The 26,012-nt window shown below is 37.8% G+C and overlaps 1 protein-coding gene and 1 long non-coding RNA gene across 27 annotated transcripts in view; one reads left to right on the plus strand and one right to left on the minus strand.

The window, feature by feature from the left end:
• Positions 1 to 8,772, minus strand: part of LOC134732376 (uncharacterized) — a 1,392,928-nt gene extending 1,384,156 nt beyond the window's left edge. The window contains exon 1 of the long non-coding RNA XR_010115476.1: positions 8,357 to 8,772. This is a non-coding gene — a long non-coding RNA (uncharacterized lncRNA). The remainder of the gene's footprint in view (positions 1 to 8,356) is intronic.
• Positions 8,773 to 8,879: 107 nt separating this feature from the next.
• NRXN1 (neurexin 1) overlaps positions 8,880 to 26,012 on the plus strand; it is a 1,136,968-nt gene continuing 1,119,835 nt past the window's right edge. For 14 of the 26 annotated variants that reach the window (XM_055242606.2, XM_055242608.2, XM_055242615.2 and 11 more), the window contains exons 1-2: positions 9,115 to 9,376; positions 12,165 to 13,852. In XM_055242606.2, the coding sequence (XP_055098581.1) occupies positions 13,081 to 13,852 (772 nt within the window). In that variant the 5' untranslated portion in view covers positions 9,115 to 9,376; positions 12,165 to 13,080. Of the gene's footprint in view, positions 9,377 to 12,164; positions 13,853 to 14,878; positions 14,978 to 26,012 lie in introns of those variants that run through there. The other 12 variants (XR_010115467.1, XR_010115468.1, XR_010115466.1 and 9 more) reach the window with 3 other exon arrangements.

A 26,012-nucleotide genomic window follows, 5' to 3' on the forward strand; every position in this document is an offset into this window, starting at 1 on the left:
AAATTAAAAACTTTTTGCAATGTAACACAGGAGAATATATATCAAGATAGGAAGATTTTCTTAAACAGGACACATGAAATAATAACTACAAAGGAAAATATTAACAAATTGAATTACATTAACATTTAAGTTTTCTGTTTATCAAAAAAATGAAGAAGGAACAAAGGTTAATTACAGATTGGGGAAAATATTTTAATACATACAACTGCAGAAGCAATCATACCTGGAAAATGTAAAGAGTCCCCACAATTGATTTTAAAAGACAAGTAATCAAATTATTTAAAAATGGGCAAAAGACTTGAATAGGCCCCTTTTTAAAAGAGGATATCCTAATGGCCTATAAATATATGAATAGGTACCTAACATAATCGGTCATCTGGAAATTAAAAAATAAAATGTTAATGAGGTACCAGTGAAACCAACCAGAATATCTAAAATTAAAATGATTGATAAATTTTTTTGGCCAGAAAGAGAGAAATTCTCACACATTGTTTTTCAGGATATAAATAGTGACAACTTTGGAAATCTGTTTGTCAACAACTACTAAAATTAACCCATGACCCAGCAATTCCATTCCTAGGCATGAACCGGGTGGAATTGTGTACACATTTGCAACAAATAACATGTAGAATGTTTATAAGACATTATTTGTAAGAGTCCAATACTGAAAACAATACAAATGTTTATCAACAATTGACTAGATAAATATTGGTAAATTTATAAAACTGAATTCAACATTGACAATAAACAAAATCACTGCCGCATACAACATGGATGGATTTCACAAACATAAAGTTGAACAAAAGAAGGCAGACACACGGTAGAACATACTGAATTATACCACTTATCTCGATAGCAAAAACAAGCAAAATTAGTTTTGGGAGTTTGAAATCAAGTTATTAATTAAATTTATGGAGGAGAGAATAGAAAATGACTAGAAGGAATAGGAGTTTAATATTCTAATATTTTATCTTGGTGAAAGTCATAAGGTTATGTTCATCTTTTGAAATTCATCAAGATCAAGACTTACGTTTCCTGTCTTGTATTATGTTATTTTATAATAAACAAGTTTATTTAAACATTCTGCCAGTATTAAATCACTAGAAATCTAGAATATTCCTTTTTTCTTATCCTAACATCCTATCTGGAAAGCAGGTTCACTCTGCACTGGTTACCAACTTGTCTGAGTTTGATGAGACAGAGCACACTCAAAAACAACAAGTTACATGATGGAGATTTATTATTTACAAATCGGAAGCAAGGGACGACAGATGCCTGGGATCCATTGTAAACAGGTCCCCCAAGGCCCAAGAAAACTGCCTAGAATGGATGGAGCCTTGGCTGTGAGTGGCCCACTTGCCCCACAGCTGACAGACCTTAAAAGGCAGTCTGCCCTGGGTCATACATCTAAAGGGCCATGGAACTCACTGGGCAACAATTTGAAGGACATCCTACTTCTGGGAGAGAGAGGAACAAAGCCTGGGCTGTCCCAGGCAGTTAATCCGTAACTTGAAGATGTTATATTTCCTAAGAGGAACAGGGGCAAGGCCTGGGCTATTTCACGCACTCCTCTCTATTTCAAGATATTGCATTCTCAGCAAATTGTGTCATTATTCTTGAGAACTAGAAGAAAAAGGCAGGGGGAACTCAGTCCATTAAAAGCTTCCTGGAGAACTGTCCTGCACTATCCAAGATTTATTTCTACCTAAAATGTATTGAGATGTATCCGTTTAGGGTGACGTACTCTTGCTCTATTGTGATTTCTCTTCTTATATTCAATTTCTCAAAAAGTAGACTCTAGAATAATGTCTGTATCTTATATTTATAGTTTTCTACATTTGAAAACTACCACAATAGAATGGTACAGTGAAGAAGAATACGGACTTTAGTTTCAGAAAGACTTGGTCCTCACTCTATCAGGAGCAGTCTACAAGTTTGAAGGCGAGATGGGTAGCATCTCCAAGCCATAGTTTGTTGAAAGACAAAGAGAATGAAAATGAGAGCAAGTGTGTGTATGTGTGTGTGTCTGTGTGTGTGTGTGTGTGTGTGAGAGAGAGTGTCTATTTTTCAAGGTTGTAATGGATAAAGTAATATATATGTAAAATCATCTGCCAAATGGCCTCTTATAATAGTATTATTCATAACTATATTTTTCCATCCTCTATCACGCATCCTGTACTAGTTTCCCAGGTTTATCACAAACTATCACAAATTGGGTGGTTTAAAATACAACTGGATGGTTTTTATAACAATAAAACATTTATTCTCTCGGAATTCTGGAGGCTAGAAGGCTAAAATCAAGGTGTCAGCCAGATTGGTTCTTACCTAAGGAAAAATCTGTTCCATGCCTCTCTTTGAGTAGTCTGCTGGTTGCTGGCATCACCTGGCATTTCTTAGCTGTATAGTTATATCACTGCAATTTGTCTTTGTCTTCATGATTGTCTTTCTTATATCTCCTCTGTGTTTTCAAATGTGTCTCTCCTTTTAAAGATGCCTGTCACTGGATTTAGGGCCCACCCTAATCCAGTATGACCTTATCTTAATTTGATTACACCTGCAAAGACCCTATTTCCAAATAGTCACATTCATAGATAAGGTTAAGACTTCAACATATCTTTTAGGGGGACAATTCAACTCCCAACATATAACATGCAGGTACTACTATAGGAGAAGCTAAGAGATTTGTCTCTGTGCCATACAAAGCAAGTAACAAAGCTGCAGCTAGAAACACATGTAACTCAGAATTCAGTGCTTCTAGTAACATACCAAACTACTTAAAACAGTTATCTTCATGTTCTAAAGGTAAACTTTTAATAGCAACTGTACTGTTTTATCTATCCTATGTGCTTGGCTGAATTTAGAACATGTAAATAAATCTTTTGAAATGTTTACTAGAGAGAATAACCACCCGATTATGAGTTTGCATGTGTATGTGTATACAAAGCTGTGAAGGGAATAAACTGGTAGGCTGTGTGCCATTTCCAAACAGCAGAGAAGTCTATTTTGTCCTGCACGGTATTGTGGTAGTAGTGATGATTATTTTTTAATAAGCCAAGATTTTAAAATCAGAAGATTTTACATAAAATTTCAGATTTCCCACTGCTCTTGTAAAATCATAGGATCTGGCAACACCAGACTCACATGGTCACAAGCTGTTGGGGCTGCGGAGTGAATGCCATTTTTAGAGAAGTATGAACATTTTAGGTGTCCACAATGTCTGCCAATCCTCATTGTTTTCCCAGTTTGCCTACCTCACTCATGTATGTCAAACACCAGACACTGTTAAGCGTTTCAGTCTGCTCTCCTCATTCTAGAGAAAATTAAAGTACCTATACTGTACTATAACTTCATTCAATGGGATGTGTACATTAAGCATATACTTAAGGAAGTAGTTTATTCCTATTTCACTGGTCTTCTTTCGTCAGCAAGAAAACTCTCATCAAAATAAAACCCTTCCCTATTCTGCTTCACAAATCTCTTCAAAAACCTAAGATCTCTTTTTTTTTTTTTTTTACATAAAAAGTGGGTACTATTGCTCTAATTTGTGAAGTTACAATGAAATATCGACAACTTTCTGTATTCTTAAGCTATCTAGCTCTGTGGGTGTCTGAAGTATTAAATGAAAAAATGTAAGTAGGACAAATGGATGAGAAAGGCAAACATAAAAATGAGAAGAAAACTCTGAAAAAAAAAACTATGAGGTTTAAAGCTATATTAAGTAGGAGGAGGGCAGTAGTTGGAAAACTGGTAAGAATTGAATATTTTTAAAAATCCATAAGCCCAACATAAAATCAAATAGGATGTGTTTTAAAAGCTTACCACAAAATGTTTTGAGATGCCATCACAGAAAATTGATTCCACAGATTTCTAGGGGGCAGAAATAGGCTAAAAAGAAGCAAAGATATAATAAGACTGAATTTCACTGACATCCATAACTCATCACAAATCCCTTGCTCTTTTCTTAAAAGTCATAGTAAGGAATATTAAATAGGACTGGCTAAATTAAGCAAATTAACTAGTTGCAGGCACCCAATAAAAATAAATTTGAAGCCACATTGTGATGAATGAGATAATTCCTTTTCTGGAGCCTAGCAGTTGAGAATGGCAGGCTTGAGTGTAGAGTTGGGTTGGGGGAAGAAAGTTCTGCTCATAGGAAGAGAAATAAGTCCTTAGAGGGGACAATGATGACAGGCTGAAGTGTGCAACTAAATCACCGATAGAGGAAAAATAAACCCTCTGGCAGGGACTTTTCACAGACTTCATCTAGCGACAGCTATTCTTCCCAGAAAGATTTTTCCTCATTGTGGGGGAAGGAGGGGTGGAAGTAAACATGGAGGAACACACCCAGGTGTAAGTGCTGCCCTAGATTTAAAAATACTGCCCATCAAACACACTGCAGGGTTTCCACATTGAAGTCTTTCTAGCAGGTGCATCGTTCAAAACTTAACTACTGTTCTCAAGGACCTATCTACGTGCTTTCTCTACTGCTGCTTGATACCTTAATAATTATCATTACATTAATGATTTGCAGCCATTTTAAATCACATTCTACCTTCTGATTACAGAAAATTTACATACTCATGGAAAAGTAGCCTAATTTTACTATGTTTAAGATTTTTTCAAGTAGTAAGAAAGTATTTAACATACTGACTTTGCTTATTTCTCCTGAAAGTTACTTAGTAAACTTAATAGGAAATTATGTGTCTTTTTGTATATGTAAATCCTAGTCTGTTTATTCCATTTTATAGCTGAGTCTCAAACCCTAGACTTGATTACATTTCCTTGCATTTTTAAATTCATCTAGTTGTAAAATAAATTTTATATGGCAGCATGTTCAATATCTATTCTTAAACTTTTGTAACTAGAAAACTCTAATTGGTTCATATAAAGGAAATTAGAGACACTTAACTGCAAACAAAAAATAGGATTATATTTATTATTAAAATAAAGTCATGAGCTAAACAATAGAATTCCAATTGTGCAGCACTGATAATGTAATTAGTTAGAGAAATTCAATAGCAATCTGAAATTTAGTTGAATTAGCATGTAATATTTTCCTGATACTGTGATTATTGTAGTAAGAGAAAGTGGCTTCATTTTGATCATCTATAGGAAAGTAAATAGAAAATCCCCTCAGAGTGATAAATCTTACTGTTCTTTTGAGTTGTTTCTCATCTTAAGTGAAAATGCATTTAATGTATATCAACTGATATTTTTCCTCATTGTTACCACGTGTTTCTTCTTCTACCCCTTATATCAGTAAAGATAAAGCACCCTTCATAACTGATATCAGTATTGGAATTCATAGGTATATCAAAGCTTCCACTTTACCTTAATGTTAATTGAGAAAGTAGGTGTTTACATTGATTTCCTAATGTTAAAGCACAGGGTCTGATTGCAGCAATAAACAGAGTGTCTCTGTTGCATTCATTTCTCAGTCAAAAAAAATCTTACTACTTAGTTTCATTTATTTTTAGTGTAGAGTTAGTCTCCATGTTAGAATTCTCATTAATATTAATAACTTATGGAAATATATTTGCTTTAAGTGAGCATGCATTTCCATTTTCATTGTTGCAAAATGTTTACCAGTTTATGGCATGAGATATTATTTATGTTTCCATATTTGGGTTGCCACAAATTCTCCCAATCAGACATAATCATAAACAAGCACCTTGATTTCACAGTTATCTCATTTGTTCTGAGTGGTAGCTAGGGGCAGGAGTTGAAATCCTTAACATATTTCTGTAGCCTAAAATTAGTAGATTCCCTAAGGTGATTCAGGAGGAATTAATCCTACTTCCCACCTTCTAGAAAAATACTAGATTGTTCTTACAAATGTTAGATTGCTTCAAATTCAGATCTACAGGAATTACCTCATATCTTGCCCAGAAACAAAAAAAGGTAGTAACATTGAGAACACGTCACCTATAATATGTAACAAAGTACATGAATATCATATATTTCATACAGTATTAGTCATTAAGGAATGTTATGGCAAAATTCTGGAGTTGACTGTTTAGTTTCCTAGCTTCCTCCTGATGAAAGTCTTCGAAAGGAAAAGGAATGAACAATTAACGGGCATCTGCATTCTGCCAAGCACTTTGCTAGGTATATCTGATGATCCGTTCAAAGTCAGTGTAGCAAGGTGGTTAAGATTACAGAATTGAGTTTGAATTTTTCCTCCACTGTTGCTTGCTTAGGAGACTTTCACTATCTGGGCTAATCTCTCTATGCTTCACTTTTTCTCATTGGTAAAATGAGTGAAATCCTAGAACCAACCTCTTAGAGTTGCTGTGAGGCTAGAGTAAGTTAATGTAAGTAAAGCACTTAGAGCACTGTTTGGCGAGGAGTAGGCACAAAATTAACATTCAATGTTGACATTATCTCCACCAAGTCTTATAAATGGAGACGCCATTATCTTTATTTTACTGATGAAAAAACTGGCACTTAGAGACTTGAAGTAATTTATGGAGAAACAACAGAAAAACTCGTACTTTAAAATAAATTAACAACTTTTATCATTACATTATGTTGTGATATTTGCATTCTAAGCTACATACAGATAGTTTTCTCTCTGCATATTTACTGAAAAAAAAAAAAAAAAGATCCTGTGGCTGTCCACTTCCTTGGACTACATACAGTAAGTACCCTAAACCTGATTGCAAAGGGGATTACTCCAATACATCATCTATTCCTTCAGTTTATATAGTTTGTGTGTGTGTGTCAGGGAGGCGGTGGTGAAGAGATGTGGGAACACCGGTTTTTTTAATCTTAAAATTTACACATGCAGCTTAAGAATGTCAACATTTTTTTTAATCAAAACACCACAGAAGACATCTCAAGGAAAACCTTGACTCAGTGAAAACACTGTGTAGCCCAATTGAAGATAAAATAAAAATTCACAAAGACGAAATGAAATAAAGTAGGAAATTGTTTGGATCACATGCACTGGTGGTAAATAATGAGTTTTTACAAATCCAGGTAAAAGGCAGTGCTTTGACTCTTAAGAGTTCCTCTAGCACTACCATAATGTTCACTGATGCATGTTCACACCAGATCTTAAGAGCATCATGGAACCAAGTTAGACTTGATTTTTGAAAGTGTGCTGTCTATTCCACTTACGTTTGCAATAGCTTTAGTTCTATACTAAACACATTGGGGTGTACCTTCTGTGCTATTTGTTCTATAACCTAATAGTAGGAAAAATTGAAAAAGGCCCCGAATTAATTAGACTATTTTTTGTTTCAAGTTCACTGAATGACTGAATAATTTAGGTAAGTAATTTTCTGAGTCTTAGTTTTATATCATTTAAAATTAAATTTTTGTTTTAAGAATCATGTTAACAGCTATTATTTCATTACATTCCCAAAGCAATCTTATGGAATAAGTTGACAATGACTAATACCTCTATTTTATAGTCAAAGAATTCGGGTTTCAGAGAAATTCCTTCCACTGAGTCAAATAGAACACAGAGTGGGTTGTAGTTGATAAATATAGCCAATATTCCACAATTTGGAATCCACAATTCCAAATATTTTATGTTTATTCATTTCATCTTCACAACATCAAACACATGAAGAGGGAGCTATTATTACATCCATTTTACAGATGAGGTGACTGAGGCAGCATAAGGTTAAGTATCTTGCTGAGCTTACAACTAATAAATCGCAGAGATTGAATTGAAGCTCAGACAATCTATTTCCCAAACATGTAACCACTTGACAAAACTGCCTCTCTAAGGGCGATAAACATATTAAAACCTGTGATATCTGCCTTCAGGTTATTTAGACTCTTTCATAAAAGTAGTGAAAGTATAAATCGGCTTATCATAGGAATGAGTTATAGTTTTTTGGAAGAATATACATACTGTAATTGTAATGTATATTATTTTGATGTTCCCAAATTTATCTAGTTCTTAAATCCTTGCTCTATAGGGCCTGGAGGCCAAAAATAGTCTTGCCTTATAGTATTTGAGGTTCAGACTATTAGGTTTGTGGCGTTGCAATAAAAATGTCTGTATCTGCTCCAAAACTAACCCAGGCTAGGAATATATAGGAATAGGAATTTAAATGCCCATAGGGTGCAAACCATAATATAAAGCCACAGACCCCGGACTCCTCTACCATCTAATCTGTAAGCTCCCTTAGATTTAACCCCTTTCTCCCCAAACCCAGCAATGCCTATTGGGCATGCCCAGTTGTATGGTTAGAGCCTCACACCGAGTTTTACTTTCACCAGGTTTTACCAGCTGCAAAAGGGAGGAGGAGACAGAGGGAAGAGTTAAACAGGTAGAAAACTTGGTTCAAGACAGAGCAAGGAAGGCTGGAGAAGGACGAGAGGCTGCAGTAAAAAGCACCTTGTCAGACACAGTTGATCGTCGTCTGCAAGTTGGCATCTTACCCTAGTGGGTTCCTTTTACATCTTTTTGGCACAGCCTAGGCAAGTCATGAAGATTTGTTGTGATTACTCAAGGCAGAGCCACAATAAGGGGTGGGGCAAGGGACATCGGATCTAGGAGAATGCCAGTGCCCGTGTGAGTCTTGCTTGCTCCTGCTTTCCTCGAAAAGCTGCAGCTTCTTTTCAAGGGTTCCAAGCAGGAGACCAAGGTGCACAAGCAAAGCCAGAGCTCATCATAATCATCGACTCCTTGGCCCCTTCTCTTTGACTGCTGGGCCCTTTCCTGGCACCCTCTCAGGTATCCCCGCCCAATCACTACTAAATCCCGGAGAAGTGGAATCTCCATACAGCTTTCCATGGGTCTAGCAGGGGCCTGGGCATGCTCAGTAGGCTACGTGGTTCTCTGGTTCGTGTTCGTTCGTTCTCTCTCTCTCTCTCTCTCTCTCTCTTTTTTCTTTCTTTCTGATGGGGAAGAGAGGGTGGTGACAAGTTAGAAGCGCTTGCGGCAGGTCCCCGCCCCCAGGATCAGGCTCCCCCTGCAAGGGGACGATGCAAAGGTAAAAGCATCTCGCTCCGCAGCATCCAGACCTGGAGGGGCTGCGACCACGGGCCGAGTCCACCCATTTCCCAGCCAAAGGACGGGCCCGCCACTCTCCATGGTACTGCGGAGAGCTCAGCTCCGCCCTTCTCTTTCAGAAGGACAGCACTCGGCGTCACGTAACCCAGCCTTCTCAGGCTCCACCACCGCCTTTTCCTTCCCAGCTCTTTCCCTCTCCTCCCCCTCCTCCTCCTTCTCCTCCTCCTCCTCCTGCTCCCCTCCGTTGCCTGTTCTCCCCTCCCGCACTCCTGGAGATAGACGCTCAAGCCTGACGCCTCTGAAAAGGCAGCAGCAGTCGCCTTATCCATAGACCTCAGGAAATTCGCTTTGACCGATGCATGCTTCAGGCTCTGGCTCGAGCTAAGGGGAATAACCGGGCAGGTAAAGAAGCTCAATTTGGGTTGGGGGGAGGGGATGGGGCGAGGCAAGCTGAAGAAGGATATCTTTCCCCATTGTAACTGAGCCAGGATCTGCCACAAATACACAGGGAAAGATGGGTGGTGGGAGGGTGGAGGAGTGTAGATCTTGGTTGTTTTGCATGAAGCCTTTTAAATAGATGGCAAGAAGAGATGGTGGAACTGGGGTAGTAACTTAAAGGCTGAATGCAGTGATTTATTAGCAAAAGAAAGGAAAGAACAGACAGGCTGGATATCAAAGCAATAAAATATCTCTCTATATATTTCTTTCCCTACCTCATCAGCCCCACACTGTGCCCATCCTTAATTTGTGCAGTAGACTCCGAGCTCCAAGAAACTGCACTGGTATTAGAGATGGAGCTTAGAGACTGGGCGGGAAAGCCAGAGAGAATTTTGGGTGTGCATTGGTATTGAGGGACTTTGCAAAAGCCAGGGATGAAATAATAAGCACTTCTAAAATTTCTCTCAGAGATTTCATGTTCTTTATGAGGAGATATATATATATATATATATATATATATATATATATATAGAAGGGTGCATGGAAAGGTATAGGTGTGTATGTGTGTGTGATATCAGAAACACGAAAATATGCAACTGCAGCCGATGAGCGTACTGTATTGATCCTCCTAGTGACTTAGGATGAATTTGATTCTAGAAATGAAATAAAAGATTAATGATGCTGTTAGTCTGCTTTTGAATTAGAGCGCTTCTTTTGGCTGCAGTAACGTTGTCTTTCAGATCCCTTTATTTCATCCTCTAATTTGTGAACTCGCCAGGTCTTTCCGGCACCTAGAGAGAATCCTCTTTTCTCCATATAAATACAGATACTTGCTCACATACAATGAGCTTCCTCCAAGAACTGGGAAAACCAGTTAACCTCCCTGTGATAAGAATGTATACATCTATATGTACATATATATTGCTCTAGGGTTTTTGTCTCTTCCACCATCCCTTAAAATTGTCAAGGTGTGCATTAGTGGAGGAGGGCAGGAGGGACGGGAGAAAAAAGGTTATGTGATCAATGTAACATTAATTAATATAATAATTGGCTCCAACAGAGTTACACACACAAGAAAAAAAAAGGTTTTCTAACACACGAGCTTGAGAAAGGGTTCAAAGCACCACTCTTGATCATGACATTCCAGATTTATTTTGCAAATGACTGAAAATTTAGCAGATTCCTGAGTCCACTTAAAATATGAAAGTATACTGAATAATAGGCTATTTCAGACGACTTGACAAGCCCCTTTCCTTGGGTTTAATACAGGAGAAGACAAGATATGACTGGTGATTGCTGATGGTGTGGAATGTATCAGACATAATAAATAAGCAACTGAGATTTTTATTTCCTTTTGCTAGTGGGCAGTATGTGCGCACACCCGCACAGTGTGCGTGTGTGTGTGTGTGTATGTGTTGAAAGAGAGAGAACCAGTCATCAATTTCATCTGGGAGGAACTTGAAGTGGGATCCCCTAGCTTGGTGGCTCTCAGCTGACACCTGTAGGGATTGCTCTGTACTGAAGAGAAATGCTCTCAGCTCCCTCCATGGAGAAGCAGCAGCACAATGCGGTGCCATAAATTACTGCTAGTTTCAGCTTGTAGGGGGAAAAAAGTGTTAATTGGATAGTCAGCTTCCTCGTCCAGACAATAAATTTGGGGTGTGTGTGTGCATGTGTGTATGGTGTATGTATATTGCAGTGTGTGTGTTTGCAAGTGGTGGGGAATATAAGAAATAGTGAGAAAAATAATGCACTTCCTTGACATGAACAGATTATACATTTGTAATTTTTTTCAAAAGGTAAGAGTAATTTTTTGGTTAAAAAATGACTTAAAAAAAAATCAGTGTTTATGATTTCTGTACCATTTCAAGAACCTGTCAGATTAGAGTTGAATACAGAGAAGTGATTTAATAGTATAGCGAGTGATTCAAAGGTATGGTTTTAAATTCTAGCATCCTGGAGCCACTGCAGCTGAGATTACATACATGCCAACTGCTCTTCTGACCACACAAATTTTGAGGGCTGACAGCCAGATACAGACTTCAGGAGGAGTTAGATCTACACTGTTGGGCAAAAAATTAAATACTTTATGCACCTTTAGAGAAGTTAATATTAGGGCAATTGAGACAATGCCAAAAACATAAATCTGGCTCCAATTAGTGGTTTTCTTTTACAAAAGATTATTCATTAATATAAAGGAGAACTATACTTGTGTGAAATTTTGCAAGAGACTACCAAGAAACCATCAATATTCCTTCTAAGAAAAATAAAATGGCAGGAATGCTATACAAGTCTAAGCTGGCAGCTTCCTGCCAACAGTTTAATCTAATTTGCCAATTGTAAAATCTCTTAACTGAGATTTGAATAGGTTGTATTTTTACTGTCCACAGAACAAGCACAAAACATAGGTAAAATCCTTAAAAGTATTTTTTCTCTCACATATTTTAAAAATTAAACTATCTTGCAAAAAGAAAAGGATAACCATAATCAAATTTCTCTTTAAAACTTCGGGTTACCAACTAACAGTTATAATAAACTACAAGGGTGTCATGGCTGACTGTAAAAGTGTGATATTAACTATTAGAAAATATTAGGACTCACTTGTAGTGAGGATAACAAAAGCTCCATACAAGAAGGTTAACCCTTTGCCTTACTAATAGGACCAGGTCTACATCTGTGTTATGAGCTGAATAATGATTTATATAATACTGTATTGACTTTAGACCTTAATTTTGACTTTAATTCTCTGCAGATGTCTGAGTCCTTAAAAAAGACAAGATAAAACCAAAATGCATCACCAACACACAACCAGTTGATGTGCTGGCGTCTTACCTTGGCCCTGCAGAGGCAGAGAGAAGAGGAGCTGTTGCGATTTCCACATCTAACAGCTTCTGGCTATTTCGCAACTGCTGGGTTTGAGTCCTACTGTTGCCGTAGCTGAAAAGAGAAGTAAAATCCAACTTGTGAGACCATGCACAAGGAATTAGGCTTTGGCTGCAGCGGTGCTGAAGCCCATGCTATGACAGAAGAAGCAGGCCTTTGAAGCTATCCTCGGGTTAAGAAGTGGTGCCCTAAAGAGGCAAGCATCCCTTTCTCCATTCTGCTTTAAGACACCACATCTAAAGGAGACACACTTGAGGCATTCACAAGCATCCAAGGATACTGGCTCACTGCTGGCTTCCTGTACATTCTTGAGAAAAGTGTTTTCTTTTTACTGACTCTCACTGCTTCCTTTTGGCCTGGTACCACTGGTGGAACCTGGCAGATAATGGGATTTGAGGAGTTAAGTATCTGTTGACACCGCAGATGCTCTTAAATTAGTTAATCAGACTCAAATGGGTCAGTGCTTTCCCTTGATCTTTTGTTGAAGCCTTTTCCAGAACATTGCCTCCAAAGTGCATCCCCCCTTTGGTCTGGAAGTTCTGTGGCTACCCTGTACCACTGGGGTCAACGGTTTCCAGTTGGAAGAGGACTACAGGGAGAGAGGGCGGGGTTATTGGAAGAAGAAGAAGAAAAAAAGAACTAGATAAAGGAGGGCACATCCCTCCCACTCCCGCCTTTCCCCTTACCTTTCTGTCTCTCGGTACCCTTATTTCTTCGTCACGGTGTCCAGGACCATTTTGACCCTGTCGGCCCCGGCACCCCCCCGCCGCACCCCAGCCCCGAGCATGGGGACGGCGCTGCTCCAGCGCGGGGGCTGTTTTCTTCTGTGCCTCTCGCTGCTGCTCCTGGGCTGCTGGGCGGAGCTGGGCAGCGGGCTGGAGTTTCCGGGCGCCGAGGGCCAATGGACGCGCTTCCCCAAGTGGAACGCCTGCTGCGAGAGCGAGATGAGCTTCCAGCTCAAGACGCGCAGCGCCCGCGGCCTCGTGCTCTACTTCGACGACGAGGGCTTCTGCGACTTCCTGGAGCTGATTCTGACGCGCGGCGGCCGCCTCCAGCTCAGCTTCTCTATCTTCTGCGCTGAGCCTGCGACGCTCCTGGCCGACACGCCGGTTAACGATGGCGCCTGGCACAGCGTGCGCATCCGCCGCCAGTTCCGCAACACCACGCTCTTCATCGACCAGGTGGAGGCCAAGTGGGTGGAGGTCAAGTCCAAGCGCAGGGACATGACGGTGTTCAGCGGCCTTTTCGTCGGGGGGCTGCCCCCGGAACTGCGCGCCGCGGCGCTCAAGCTCACCCTGGCCTCGGTGAGGGAGCGGGAGCCCTTCAAGGGGTGGATTCGCGACGTGAGGGTCAACTCCTCTCAGGTCCTGCCTGTGGACAGTGGCGAGGTGAAGCTGGACGATGAGCCGCCCAACAGCGGCGGGGGAAGCCCGTGCGAGGCGGGCGAGGAGGGCGAGGGCGGGGTGTGCCTCAACGGAGGCGTGTGCTCCGTGGTGGACGACCAGGCCGTGTGCGACTGCTCGCGAACCGGCTTCCGCGGCAAGGACTGCAGCCAAGGTAAGGCCCGACGCCCGACCCACGGGGGCCGGGGCCTGGGCAGGGCGCGGGGAGGAGGGGACCGGGCTGGTGCATGGGGTCTTCCTAAGCTGGCCAAACGTGTGGCAGTTCGCTTCGAGGGAAGGGCCTTGTTTCTGGGGGCCTCTTTACCTTACCACCTCCACAGCCTCTCCCTTGACATCCTCGTAAGGATTGGCAGCCCCCACATCCAAGTTTGAGTTCCTTCTGGAGGCCTTTCTACCAACACTACTCCCTTCCAAGTGGCAAATACAATGGCCTCTTCTTATTCCTCGGGTTCCTTGGCAGGTTGGGCCCTATATTGGACCGCGGCCCACCTGTATGACCACTGTACTTGTTTCTACCACTTCTATGTCTGTAACACACAGACTTTGCCCTTAAGATGGAAACAAGCATCTAGAAGATTGGGCATGTGTTTGATGAGAAATGAAGCACAGGAGACGTATACCACGGCGGTGGTTGATAATCCCCACGTGGTTGTGGTCACTCGTGGTAAAGGACGAGAAAGACAGGGCTCGCGGTCAGTGCTCTCTGCCTTTTGCAGATAGAGCGGTAAAAACCTGCTTTTGGTTGTGGAAAAAGGGGAAGAGAGGATGTGAAGAGTTTCTTCATTAGGCTTTTTGGAATAATGTTGGTTTCCACTGTTATATCCAAGTCCAACATTTGTCAAATTTAAGTAAAATTTTGTCATTTATGTGGTTTCTTGAAGTGTGAGGTCAGCTGACGTTTAAAAATGTTAGAGATTAAATAACATTTCTTAATTTACAAATGCCTTATCAAGAGAAATACAGTGGTAGAGAAATTTAGATGTTGCTGGATTGGGAAGCTTCTGCAGACTAATAAACAGGGATGCGTGTAAGGGATTGCAAGGGATTTTCTAAGGATATTTGGCTAATGACATTTATCTGGGTAGTGGAGGCCAAGTTGTAATTTCTGTGGTTCTTGGGGCTTAAAACTGTGGCATTAAACAACAAAAGTCATACCTAAGTTCTGTTTTCTCCCCTTTAGAAATAAAATTCAGTCTTCAGTGTGTTTTGCCGGTGCTGTTACATGACAATGACCAACGAAAATACTGTTGTATAAATACAGCAAAGCCTCTAACAGAAAGTGAGTGAGTGAGTGGTGTGAAAAAGACGAATCAGTGGCTAAGTAGGAGATGTCAGGATTTAAAGTAGATAGCTTATGGGTCAAAGCAAGGCAATCAACACATGGATAAATGGCATTTATGGATGAAATGGGTGAAAAAAAGGTGAATTATTAAATCTGATTTTGAAAGCTATAGAGACAAAAGCTCTGTGTGGCTCCGTTTTATTGTATAATGTCTTTGTTTTTTGCTGACACTGCTAAGGGGAACTAGCCTTTGTAAATCTTATTAGAGTTGGCAGTTCTCTCTCACTTGACTTCAAGAGAAATGAAGACTTGATAAGATTTGTAATTGTTTAAACAGCAAGGAGAGTTAGGAAGAAAAAAACCTGGTCTTGAGGAGACTTCTGTAGCCTTCACAGGATTAGGAGGGGAAGAAAGAAAGGGCTATTTGGTTGCGCTCTGTCTTCATGTGGGTTTTTGTTTTTCACTGTATTTTGTCTTAGGTAATTACAGAAAACTGTGTATTCCATGGCCTATACAACACTTCAGCTTTAACAGTACATTTCTATGGTTATGAGAGCAGGCTTTACAGTTATGTTTTACAAAATAAAAAAGATACTTTTTTTCTTCAGCAAATCTACTTGTGAATCATGAATAATATGCTAGGTAGATATGATAATTTCCATACTGTAATTTGAAGTTGCATACTTTTGCACTGATTAATAGAAACAAATTTAAAAATGAACATTATTTTATGGGAAAATTGCCTTAAGTATCCTAATGCCACTTTAAAATACAGAGAAGGCAATTTAATGAAGGACACATGAAATGTAGCTTCCTTCCTTAAATTAGGAAACAAATATGACACAATGACAGCTTGTACTGTGTGGGAGGGTGTTTTAAATGAAAATTTTTATTTTTCTATGCATTTTTAATGTAGGGATTCAGAGATCATGCATAATCAGGAACAGTTAAGAGTGCAAAAAGTAATTTGTTAAAGAGAAGCAGAATTAGATGTATCTGAAATGCATTTTATTTTGCAAATGGATAGCTCTTTCTATAAGATAAAGAATTTGGAATTACCAAGATGCATAATTGAACAGTATAGTGCCTGCTACATAGGATAATTCAACTCAGAATAGCAAATCCATTAGGATTCTTCTGAAGCATTGAGTCACTTTGAAAATTTGAACTGAAAACGGAGTGCAAAAGATGACCACTAAACGTAGAAGGAAAACAAAAGGTTGGATTCTTTTGAGTATCACAGAATTGGGAAATGGGGTGATAAAGGCAGAGTCAGTCTTCCTACAAGGATTGGCTCCATTTTGCTTATTTTCCCTATTTCATGTGTGTCAAGTGACTATTGAATAATTAATTGAGAATGGATGCTTCTCCCAATACAGATCATGTATTAATGGCTAGGGATAGATGATTTCTATTCAGATGAAATATCAACAAAGCTCTGCCTGTAGCCAGTATTTACATTGTTTGCCATGTTCTTCATAAAAACTAATTTTAAAATAAATAAGTTCACTTCATTAAGAGAAAATTTAGGGAAAAAAAAGACAAGTAAATATTAAACATAAATTCAGCTTACCTCTGGTCCCAACTGTAATACTTTTAAAACTTTAACACCATTTAGCTGCCTTCATATTTAAAATACAGTAAGAACTACTAAAAAGTAAGACTGTAATAAGATAATAAAAATATTATCTCTCCCCCAACCTCCAGCCAAGAGTGCCTTGAAACAACTTATGCACCTATGAATTTCCAGAATATTTTTATTGAATGAGCTCAATTTCATCCTGGCTTTGTGTTTGAGCCTAGCAAGTTTTATTTATTTATGTATTGATAGGGAATCCAGGAAAGGTTATGTGTCATGACCGGGTTAGTGGCAGAACCTGGGTAAGAGCATAAACACTTTCATTTGTTCCAAAGCCCTTTTTCTTCATGTCTGGCAAATAAGATTTCCAGTTCATTCGGGTTGAGATTATTTTCAGGTTCAGGTGTTATTCAAGGGAAAAAAAAAACATATAAAAATGGCTGATAGAACAAAACTAATTTATGCATCACTTATGTTCTTTGACCCTGAGCGTCAGCCTCAGAGCTCAACTAAGCAAAAATGTCACCTTTCCTGAGTGTTGAATGCTTACAGGGTACATAGCTTTTTCATATTCATTTCATCTAAGTGCCTGGACCATTATTATGGTCTCATCTAAATGACCTTGAACATTATTTCTGCTTAAGAGCACTCATAGATCCCTAGCAACTTGAAAGACTTAGTGAATTTCATAGCTATCCAGTTTAAAAACAAGAATAACAAGGATAATCAATAAGAAATTAAGTTACATTTCTTATGATTTCCAGATCCCCAGCTCTCGTGCATTTTAGAGTCATGTATATTAAAATCCCACATTGGACTGTTTCAGTTTTTTTGCATGTTCTCTGTTTAAATGGCCATAAACACATATGGCTTATGCTTACTGATTGTTTAATGTTACTGAACATGTCAGTATGATAGATGTGACTTAAGAAAGCTCCTGCTTTCCATTACTTTGTTAATGTGACCAGATAGGCAACCACATTCACTCATTCATTCATTTGTTCATTCCTTCATTTGTTTATTAATTTCTTTATTCAGCAAGTACTGATTGTTTTGTGTACCAGAGTACTAGGCTTATGCAATAAAATGATAGTGCAGAAATAATTATTACTTTCATAGGCCTCATATTCTAGTGAGAAGGCATATTGACTTTAAAAAATGAAGCTTCAAATTGTGGTATGTATTTTGAAGGATGGGTGCATGATACTATGAAAACTTAAAATAGTGTCAGCTGACGTAATAAAAAGTGATTATTAAACTGAAATCTGAAAAAGTGAGAAAGAATTAACCAAATTAAGGCAGAGGAAAAGTATTAGTAATCAGGTAAAGCCCAGAGGAACAGAATTCTGATGCAGGAGATGGCACAGCATGTTCAAGCCACAGAGAGAATGCCTTAAGCATGGAGCTCTAACTCCATACTTGAGAGGAGTGGGGTCAGGCAGTGCACAGCCTTCTGGACCATGTCAAGTATTTTCGTCTTTACTGTAAAAGTGATAAAATAGTAATGGAAAGAGTGTAGTGTGGATGGTAGGGAGGAAGATGGCATTATCACATTTATATTTCCAAAATGCCACTCTAGCTACAGTGTAGAGAACAGATTGAAAGGGGGCCAGGGAAAAAGAGGAAACATTATTTTCTGTTTGTCAGTCAACATCATTTGTTAAGCACCCACAGTAAGCTGTAGATTAAACTAGGGGAAAAATACAATTCTTTCTTGAAGGAAGTTAAAGTTGTCATGGGTTTGGTTAGGTGTAGAAATGTAAGGCCGTTGATTGTTCAGAACACTTTGGTTCTACCTGTGAAAAGCATTACCTGAACCCTTTATGTGGATTGTAGTGTGGTTTCCTGCAGATACACCCATGCAATTTATGGGTGTTTGGAACCCAGTGGCAGTGCCACACTTTATAGCATACCCCAAATACAGTGCCATACTTTGTAGTATACCCCCAAGTACATGTTCTAGTGACAAAATAAATTTGTTGTTTGAATCAACATTGTAACTACTACAATAACGGAAAATATTTTGTAGGGGCTTATAATCTTTGTAAGATTGTTTTCATTTAAGTAGTTATTATATAAGTGGATACTGGTTAAAAATGATTAAGAGATTTTGCCAGAGTTTTGTTTGAAGTCTGCCATTGTAGGAAAAGGTGGATCACCTGTGTTGAGAAAGCTCTGAGTCACAGAAACTCATCAATAGTTTTGATCTAGAAGAAGCATTCTGGGAAACTCTTAAAGTATGACAGTGAAAGGCATCTGTTTATTAAAAAGTTTATTTTGACTATGAGGTAATAATCAAAACTGAGTTACTATTCTAAAATGCCACAAATAAATTCAAATATGTTATTTTGAGATTTTGTTTTCCTATTCTGAGATGCAGTTGTAATGTAGAGGTTAAACTATACAGACACTTGGGCCAGACTGCCTGGTTTCAAGTGGCACACTCAAACTTTCTATTCCTCAATTGTGTTATCTGTGAAATTGGGATGGGAATACTACTTACTTCTTAGTGCTCTTAAGAAAATGAAGCAGGTGACTTCATGTGAATCTCTTCGATTAGTGCCTGGCACATAGTAAGCATTTTGTAAGTGTCCATGTGTTATTTTTGTTACTATTACCTCACTCACTATTTCCACGGACAATATTTTCTTTAGGGGTACTTTGAATGTATAGAACTTCTTCTTTCTTGTCTAAAAGGAATTTTAGTATAATAATGATCCATTTCCTGCCTAAAGTTGCAGTTTATAAAGACAACGAGCCTCTGTTTCTGTTGTATGCAGCTGTGTTCTAATGTTACCCATGTCTAGCTGTTACTCAAAATATGTTAAAAATCACATTGTGAGAATTTTGTGATTTGGCAAGCACTTAACACAAAAGTATATGTGGAAACTATACTTGCACTTTCCACATAAACTAGTATCTGTATTCCATCCCAATTTTATATTTAAGCAATGATTTTTACTGTATTAATAGCTTATTGAAGATACCATTTACTTTGAAGTTTATAGTACGTTATCTATCAAATAGGAAAGTTTTAATAGCTTTAGTATAAAAAAGGTTTATTCAATTTATAACTTGTCTTTGAGACTCTCTTATACATTAAAGTTATTTACACATATGCTGCAGGTAAGATAGGTAATATATTTGGCTTTAAAAATTCAAGCAAGCTGTTATTTTAGTTATCATATGTAGATTATATTTTTCAGCATAAAATTGTATATATATATGTGTACATGTCACTGATATGTTCAGTTTTGGATATCATTAAATGTGAATTAAATTGATTATTAAAAGTGTAGTTATCCTGATTGACTATAGAAAGAACTGGCACTGTATAATATTTCTGTCATTCTTAGCTGCATTATGAAAATCAGGACTCTGAGACACATTAGTACCTGACAATAGTCGTTGACCACATTCTATACTCCTTCCTCAGCTACACTGGTTGCAGAATTAACTCCTATAAATATGTACTGAAAATTAGGCCTTACAATAGATATTCAGGTTTTGTTTTATTATGGAGTTAATAAACCTATTAGAAGTTGCTGTGCAAACTGTGCTCTCAAAAAATATATAAGCATATTTGATGTAATTCAGAATAAATTATTTTTACATTTTTAAAGTTTTTTGATTTATTAAAAAAACAGTATGCAAAAATCTTACACTTTTTTGTTGTGTACTTCTCTATAATTTTGTGGCCCAGTTCCTTTGCTATTATTCATTATTCATAAGTATAGGAATAGGTAAATTTACACGGCCTTTGCTGAATACGTAAGTCTTAAAATGTTCTAATTAGCTTTGGAAAACAAAATTTTGGCCAGTTGCTTAAGAGCTCTTCAGAAAATTGCAAGGCTTTTGGTCTTCTCTCCTGAGCATGGATTCCATGTAGTTCTACTTGAATACTGGAATGGGTACCATGCACCCTCGATTCCTTTCTTGCCGCATGATTATTTGTATTTTGTGTGTAAACAGAACATGGTTTGGAATCTGAAGAACTAAATTCCAGGTGGGACTTTACATCTTAATAGATGTTAAAAGTAAAATAACACCATCAATGTTCTGTTTTATTTTCTAAGGTTGCGAATTGGGAAACCACCTAATCAGACTACTAATATATCGTGAACTAATGCCAGCCTACTTCACAGATTGTTTGCGAGTAGATAATAGATACACACTCTTTCAAAGCTTAAAAATTTGAGGGAGATATTAAATGGTAGCAGGTACATTGCTGTAGGATGTTGTGAATGCTAATAGTGTTATAAAAATGTGAATCATGTTTCTTTAAATCTACTTTGGGGTCATTTTAAATGTATTTTAGATCATTTATGCCCAGAAGTATGCATCAGATTTGGTAGAGTTCTCTTATTATTATGCTTTAAAATATGGATATTATGACAAGCTAAGTAAAGAGGACATTGTTTCCCTTATTCCGCTTGGGTAAAATTTAAACAAACAAAATAAGTTCTTAAAGGCAGCAATTATATGAGTGCATACTATATAATTCTGTTTATATGAAATTTAAAACAGATACAACTAATCTATGATTATAGAGGTTAGGGTAAAGGTACCTTTTAGTGGTCTTGACTAGAAGAGGACAAAACAGTGGAGCATTGGGCATGATATGGGTGGTGGTTACATTTGTAAAGATTCACTGAACTATATACGTAAAATGTATATGCTTTAATGTATGTAAACTCTCCCTCAAATTTAAAAAAAATCTTTCAAATTAAAACAGAAATGCTGTTCAGTGAATACCAGTGCACTGAATATATAAAAAAGCTTAGTTACAAAGTAATCCTTAATGGAAATCTATATTGAAAAATGTTGAGCATAAAAGTCAAATATTTATAACATATATCCAAAGAGTATTCCAGAGAGCAGACCTATTTATAAATAATTTTAAAAGTAAGCAGAGAAAGTACTCTGTTTTAAACACTGTATACAGTGTTTGAATTTGAATCATTTTCCACTTTTATGTTCTATATAATGTTTAGAAATAAAACATAGGTTCTTATTTTACACTTGCATCCATGGAGCGCAAATCCTACCAACACAATCAGGCAATGTAAGTTGTCCAATTAGAAGAACTCAACTGCTGGAATTGTTAAGTAGTTGAATGATGAGTATTTTGTAAGAGCTCAGTAAATACTTGAATGAGAAATTGGATATTGGAAAAGGCATTACCCGTTAGTTCAACCATAACTCTCATAGTATTTTCTAAATCTGCAAATATACATGATTTTCCCCCAAAATATTATACATTAAATTATTTCAGAAAATGGACTAGATGCCTCTCCTTAAAGATAAGGTCATAAGCACCTCTTGAATTTGAGAATAATTTAAAATCATTCTGTTAAGAATCACAGTAGTTGTTATTAAAATTACTATTTAGTGTTTTTCAAGTGAAAGGCATTATGCAGTGTGCTTTATCTATCTTGTCTTTTATAGCCTTACCATAGTCCTACTTGATAATTTTATAAAATATCGATTTTATCAGTAAGAAAACTGAGAGTTAGAAGAGATCACTTGCTAAAAGTTCAGTAGCTCGTAAATGGCAGAGCTGGGATTTGGGTCCAAGTATGCCCAATACCTTAGCAGGCAGCCCTGTCCATTGTATGACACAGCTTGTATATTTCACTTATCAAATGGATGCTGGGCTGTTTGTTCACTAGTTCTCAGGTTGGTACTATTTTAAGTGGCTGACTTATAATAAAGCATTCAGATTTGAGGGTTGTGACAGACCCTTACATTTAGTGCTGCTTCCCAATGTCATGATAATAAAGAAAATGGAATGGCTTGTCAGAATTCATCACTCTTTTTTTTCATAACACTTGTTTATTTGCTTCCTTTGTTAACCTTCTTTTCATATTCTACTTTATGGTTGATTCTACTCTGTCATAACCAGCAGTAAAGCCCCAAAATATTGCATCTAAATAATATTACAACTAATTTTTGTTCTTTTGATGAAAAATTTATTATTTTGGAAAAAAGCAACACAAAATTTTCATCTCTTTCAGAGTTTGGATCATAAAATTATTGAAAATATCACCTCTGTGGTGAGTCAGCACAAATACAAAGAACTAGTTCAGTCACATAAATAGTAAGAGTTGCTGAGTTAGAATATGGTTCTGCTGAAAATCTAGATGATGGTACAGTGGGCATTTAATTGAAATGTCATAATTAGAAGATAGTGCCTCTTTTTGGCTAAGCAAGTTTGGCTTCCCAACACATAGCTTGAAATTGAACTTAGGAGTGGTTCTTAGAGTTGGAAAGATGAATGCTCTGTACTATTTCAGGTATATATGAGAAACTATTATTGGAAAGAAGTGGGAGGAAAATAAGTCTGACCTGGCAAGCCAAAGTGCTGACCTGGCCTCTTGTCTAGTTACTCACGCTCAAAACTATCTGGACTGTAATTAGAAATGCACTGACATCACACTGCAGGAACAACTGCTACTTCAAATAGTACTTTCTTAGGTTGGTTCCCAGGAGGGATCAGGCAATCCAAAAGTTAAAAGAGGAGCTGCCAAGATGAACAGTTGCTTCACTAATATCCTGACATCAGGAGGGCTTTCTTCATTTAATTATAGACATAATGAATTCTGTGTGGATTCTAATCCATGATGGAAACACAACTGATGAGAGCTTAGGAGGTACTGTTGTTTGGGACCTCACAACACCTGGCCCGTATGTGGAAACAGCTAGGCTTAAGTGTTACTCAGACATTCCTAGATTCAGCAGAATCCACAGCCTCATCCAGCAAAGACAAGGAAATCAAAGACTCATGTTTTTCTTCTAAGTAATGATGTTCCTCTATAATTAAGCATGCCTGGACTCTCCTTAAGGAAATAGCTGGCATGGCAGCATATGACTATAGTTGTTGTATGGAAGAAACCACTGTACAGCTTAAGCTCTTTAACTTTAGTGAAAAATTGATTTATTTTCCAGTAAATAATGTAATTATTTCTTTAAAATTATACGTGATGCTACAAATGTTAAATGTTTAATTTACCGAATTGAAAACATTCTAAATATAGGAAGTTACATATTGTATTTCACTACTCAAAAGCACAATGAAATGTGTAAAAGTATACATTTATGAATGTCTATTTAAAAAGTTGTGCTGACTTTCTAGGAAATAAGGTAATCCCAGTGCTTTGGGAGTCCGAGGAGAGTCACTTGAGTCCAAGAGTACCAGACCAGCCGGGACAACAAAGCGAGACCTCATCTCTACAAAAAAAAAAAAAAAAAAATCCAGATATGGTGGTCATACTTGTATTGTAGTCCCAGCTAGTCAGGAGGCTGAGGTGTGAAGATTGCTTGATCCCAGGAGTTCTAGGAGGCAGTGGGCTATTATTGCGCCACTGCACTCCAGCCTGAGCAACTGAGCAAGACCCTATCTCTTAAAAGAAAAAAAAAGAATCCCAGAAACCTCTTTTATCAGAAAAGTTAGGGAACCGATACACATATTTGCTTTTGATATTTATTTATTTTTTTAATTATACTTTAAGTTCTGGGATACATGGGCAGAGCGTGCAGGTTTGTTACACAGGTATACACGTGCCATGGTGGTTTGCTGCACCCATCAATCTGTCATCTACATTAGGTATTTCTCCTAATGATATCCCTCCCCTAGACCCCCACCCCCCAACAGGCCTCGATGTGTGCTGTTCCCCTCCCTGTGTCCGTGTGTTCTTATTATTTAACTCCCAATTATTAGTGAGAACATGCAGGGCTTGGTTTTCTGTTCCTGTGTTATTTTGCTGAGAACGATGGTTTCCAGCTTCACCCATGTCCCTGCAAAGGACATGAACTCATCCTTTTTTATGACTGCATAGTATTCCATGGTATATATGTGCCACATTTTCTTTATCCAGTCTATCACTGATGGGCATTTGGGTTGGTTTCAAGTCTTTGCAATTGTGCATAGTGCTGCAGTAAACATACATGTGCATGTTTCTTTATAGTAGAATGATTTATAATCCTTTGGGTATATACCCAGTAATGAGATTGCTGGGTCAAATGGTATCTCTGTTTCTAGATCCTTGAGAAATCACCACACTGTCTTCCACAATGGCCGAACTAATTTATACTCCCACCAAAGGTGTAAAAGCATTTCTTTTTCTCCACATCCTCTCCAGCATCTGTTGTTTCCTGACTTTTTAATGATCGCCATTCTAACTGGTATAAGATGGTATCTCATTGTGGTTTTGATTTGCATTTCTCTAATGACCAGTGATGATGAGCTTTTTTTCATATATTTGTTGGCTACATATATGTCTTCTTTTGAAAAGTGTCTGTTCATATCCTTCACTCACTTTTTGATGGGGTTGTTTTGTTCTTGTAAGTTTGTTTAAGTTCCTTATAGATTCTGGATATTAGCCCTTTGCCAGATGGATAGATTGCAAAAATTTTCTCCCATTCTGTAGGTTGCCTGTTCACTCTGATGATAGTTTGTTTTGCTGTGCAGAAGCTCTTTAGTTTAATTAGACCCCATATGTCAATTTTGGCTTTCATTGCCATTGCTTTTGGTGTTTTACTCATGAAATCTTTGCCCATGCCTGTGTCCTGAATGATGTTGTCTAGGTTTTCTTCCAGGATCTTTATGGTTTATTAAATAGGGAATCCTTTCCCCATTGCTTGTTTTTGTCAGGTTTGTCAAAGATCAGATGGTTGTAGATGTGTAGCGTTATTTCTGAGGTCTCTGTTCTGTTCCATTGGTCTATGTATCTGTTTTGGTACCAGTACCATGCTGTTTTGTTTACTGTAGCTTTGTAGTATAGTTTGAAGTCAGGTGGCTTGATGCCTCCAGCTTTGTTCTTTTTGCTTAGGATTGTCTTGGCTGTATGGGCTCTTTTTTGGTTCCATATGAAATTTAAAGTAGTTTTTTTCAAATGGTAACTTGTAAGTTTCAAAACATGCTCCATTTTTCAGTTAATATCATTACATATATTTTATAATCTATTAGACATTGATTTTCTTTTCCTCTGTCCTCTTCACCCTTTATTTAAGTTAAAAAATGGTTGGATTAAAATATGTCTTTCTTCTATCGCAATGTATTTTTTGACTTCAAATGATATTTAAATAATTTTTTTCACTTGAAGTTTATCCATTGTTATTTTACGACTCTATATATTGATTTCCTTCACAAAAGTACAGACATAGGTAGAGCTTCAGGAATTAGAATAAATGTTCTGGGAATGGTGCTCCTTTCCAGCTGTTAGCTGGGAGCTGTTCATGTTCCCAGAGGTTGTTGGCAATAAAGAAGAATGATGGGCACCTTCCTTCTCCTCGATCCAAGACATTATCCATCCTGGACACAATCCTTATTTGTATCCTAAACAGAGACAATAACAATTTGAATTGGAGCCAAATACACAGTTCTGAGTGTCTTCTGCCCATAGGAGGTGGAGGATGGAACGATGCTCAAGCCTCAGGGAAGCTGGGAAGCTT

This window comes from Symphalangus syndactylus, chromosome 14, assembly GCF_028878055.3.
Source record: "Symphalangus syndactylus isolate Jambi chromosome 14, NHGRI_mSymSyn1-v2.1_pri, whole genome shotgun sequence".
Lineage (NCBI taxonomy): Eukaryota > Metazoa > Chordata > Mammalia > Primates > Hylobatidae > Symphalangus > Symphalangus syndactylus.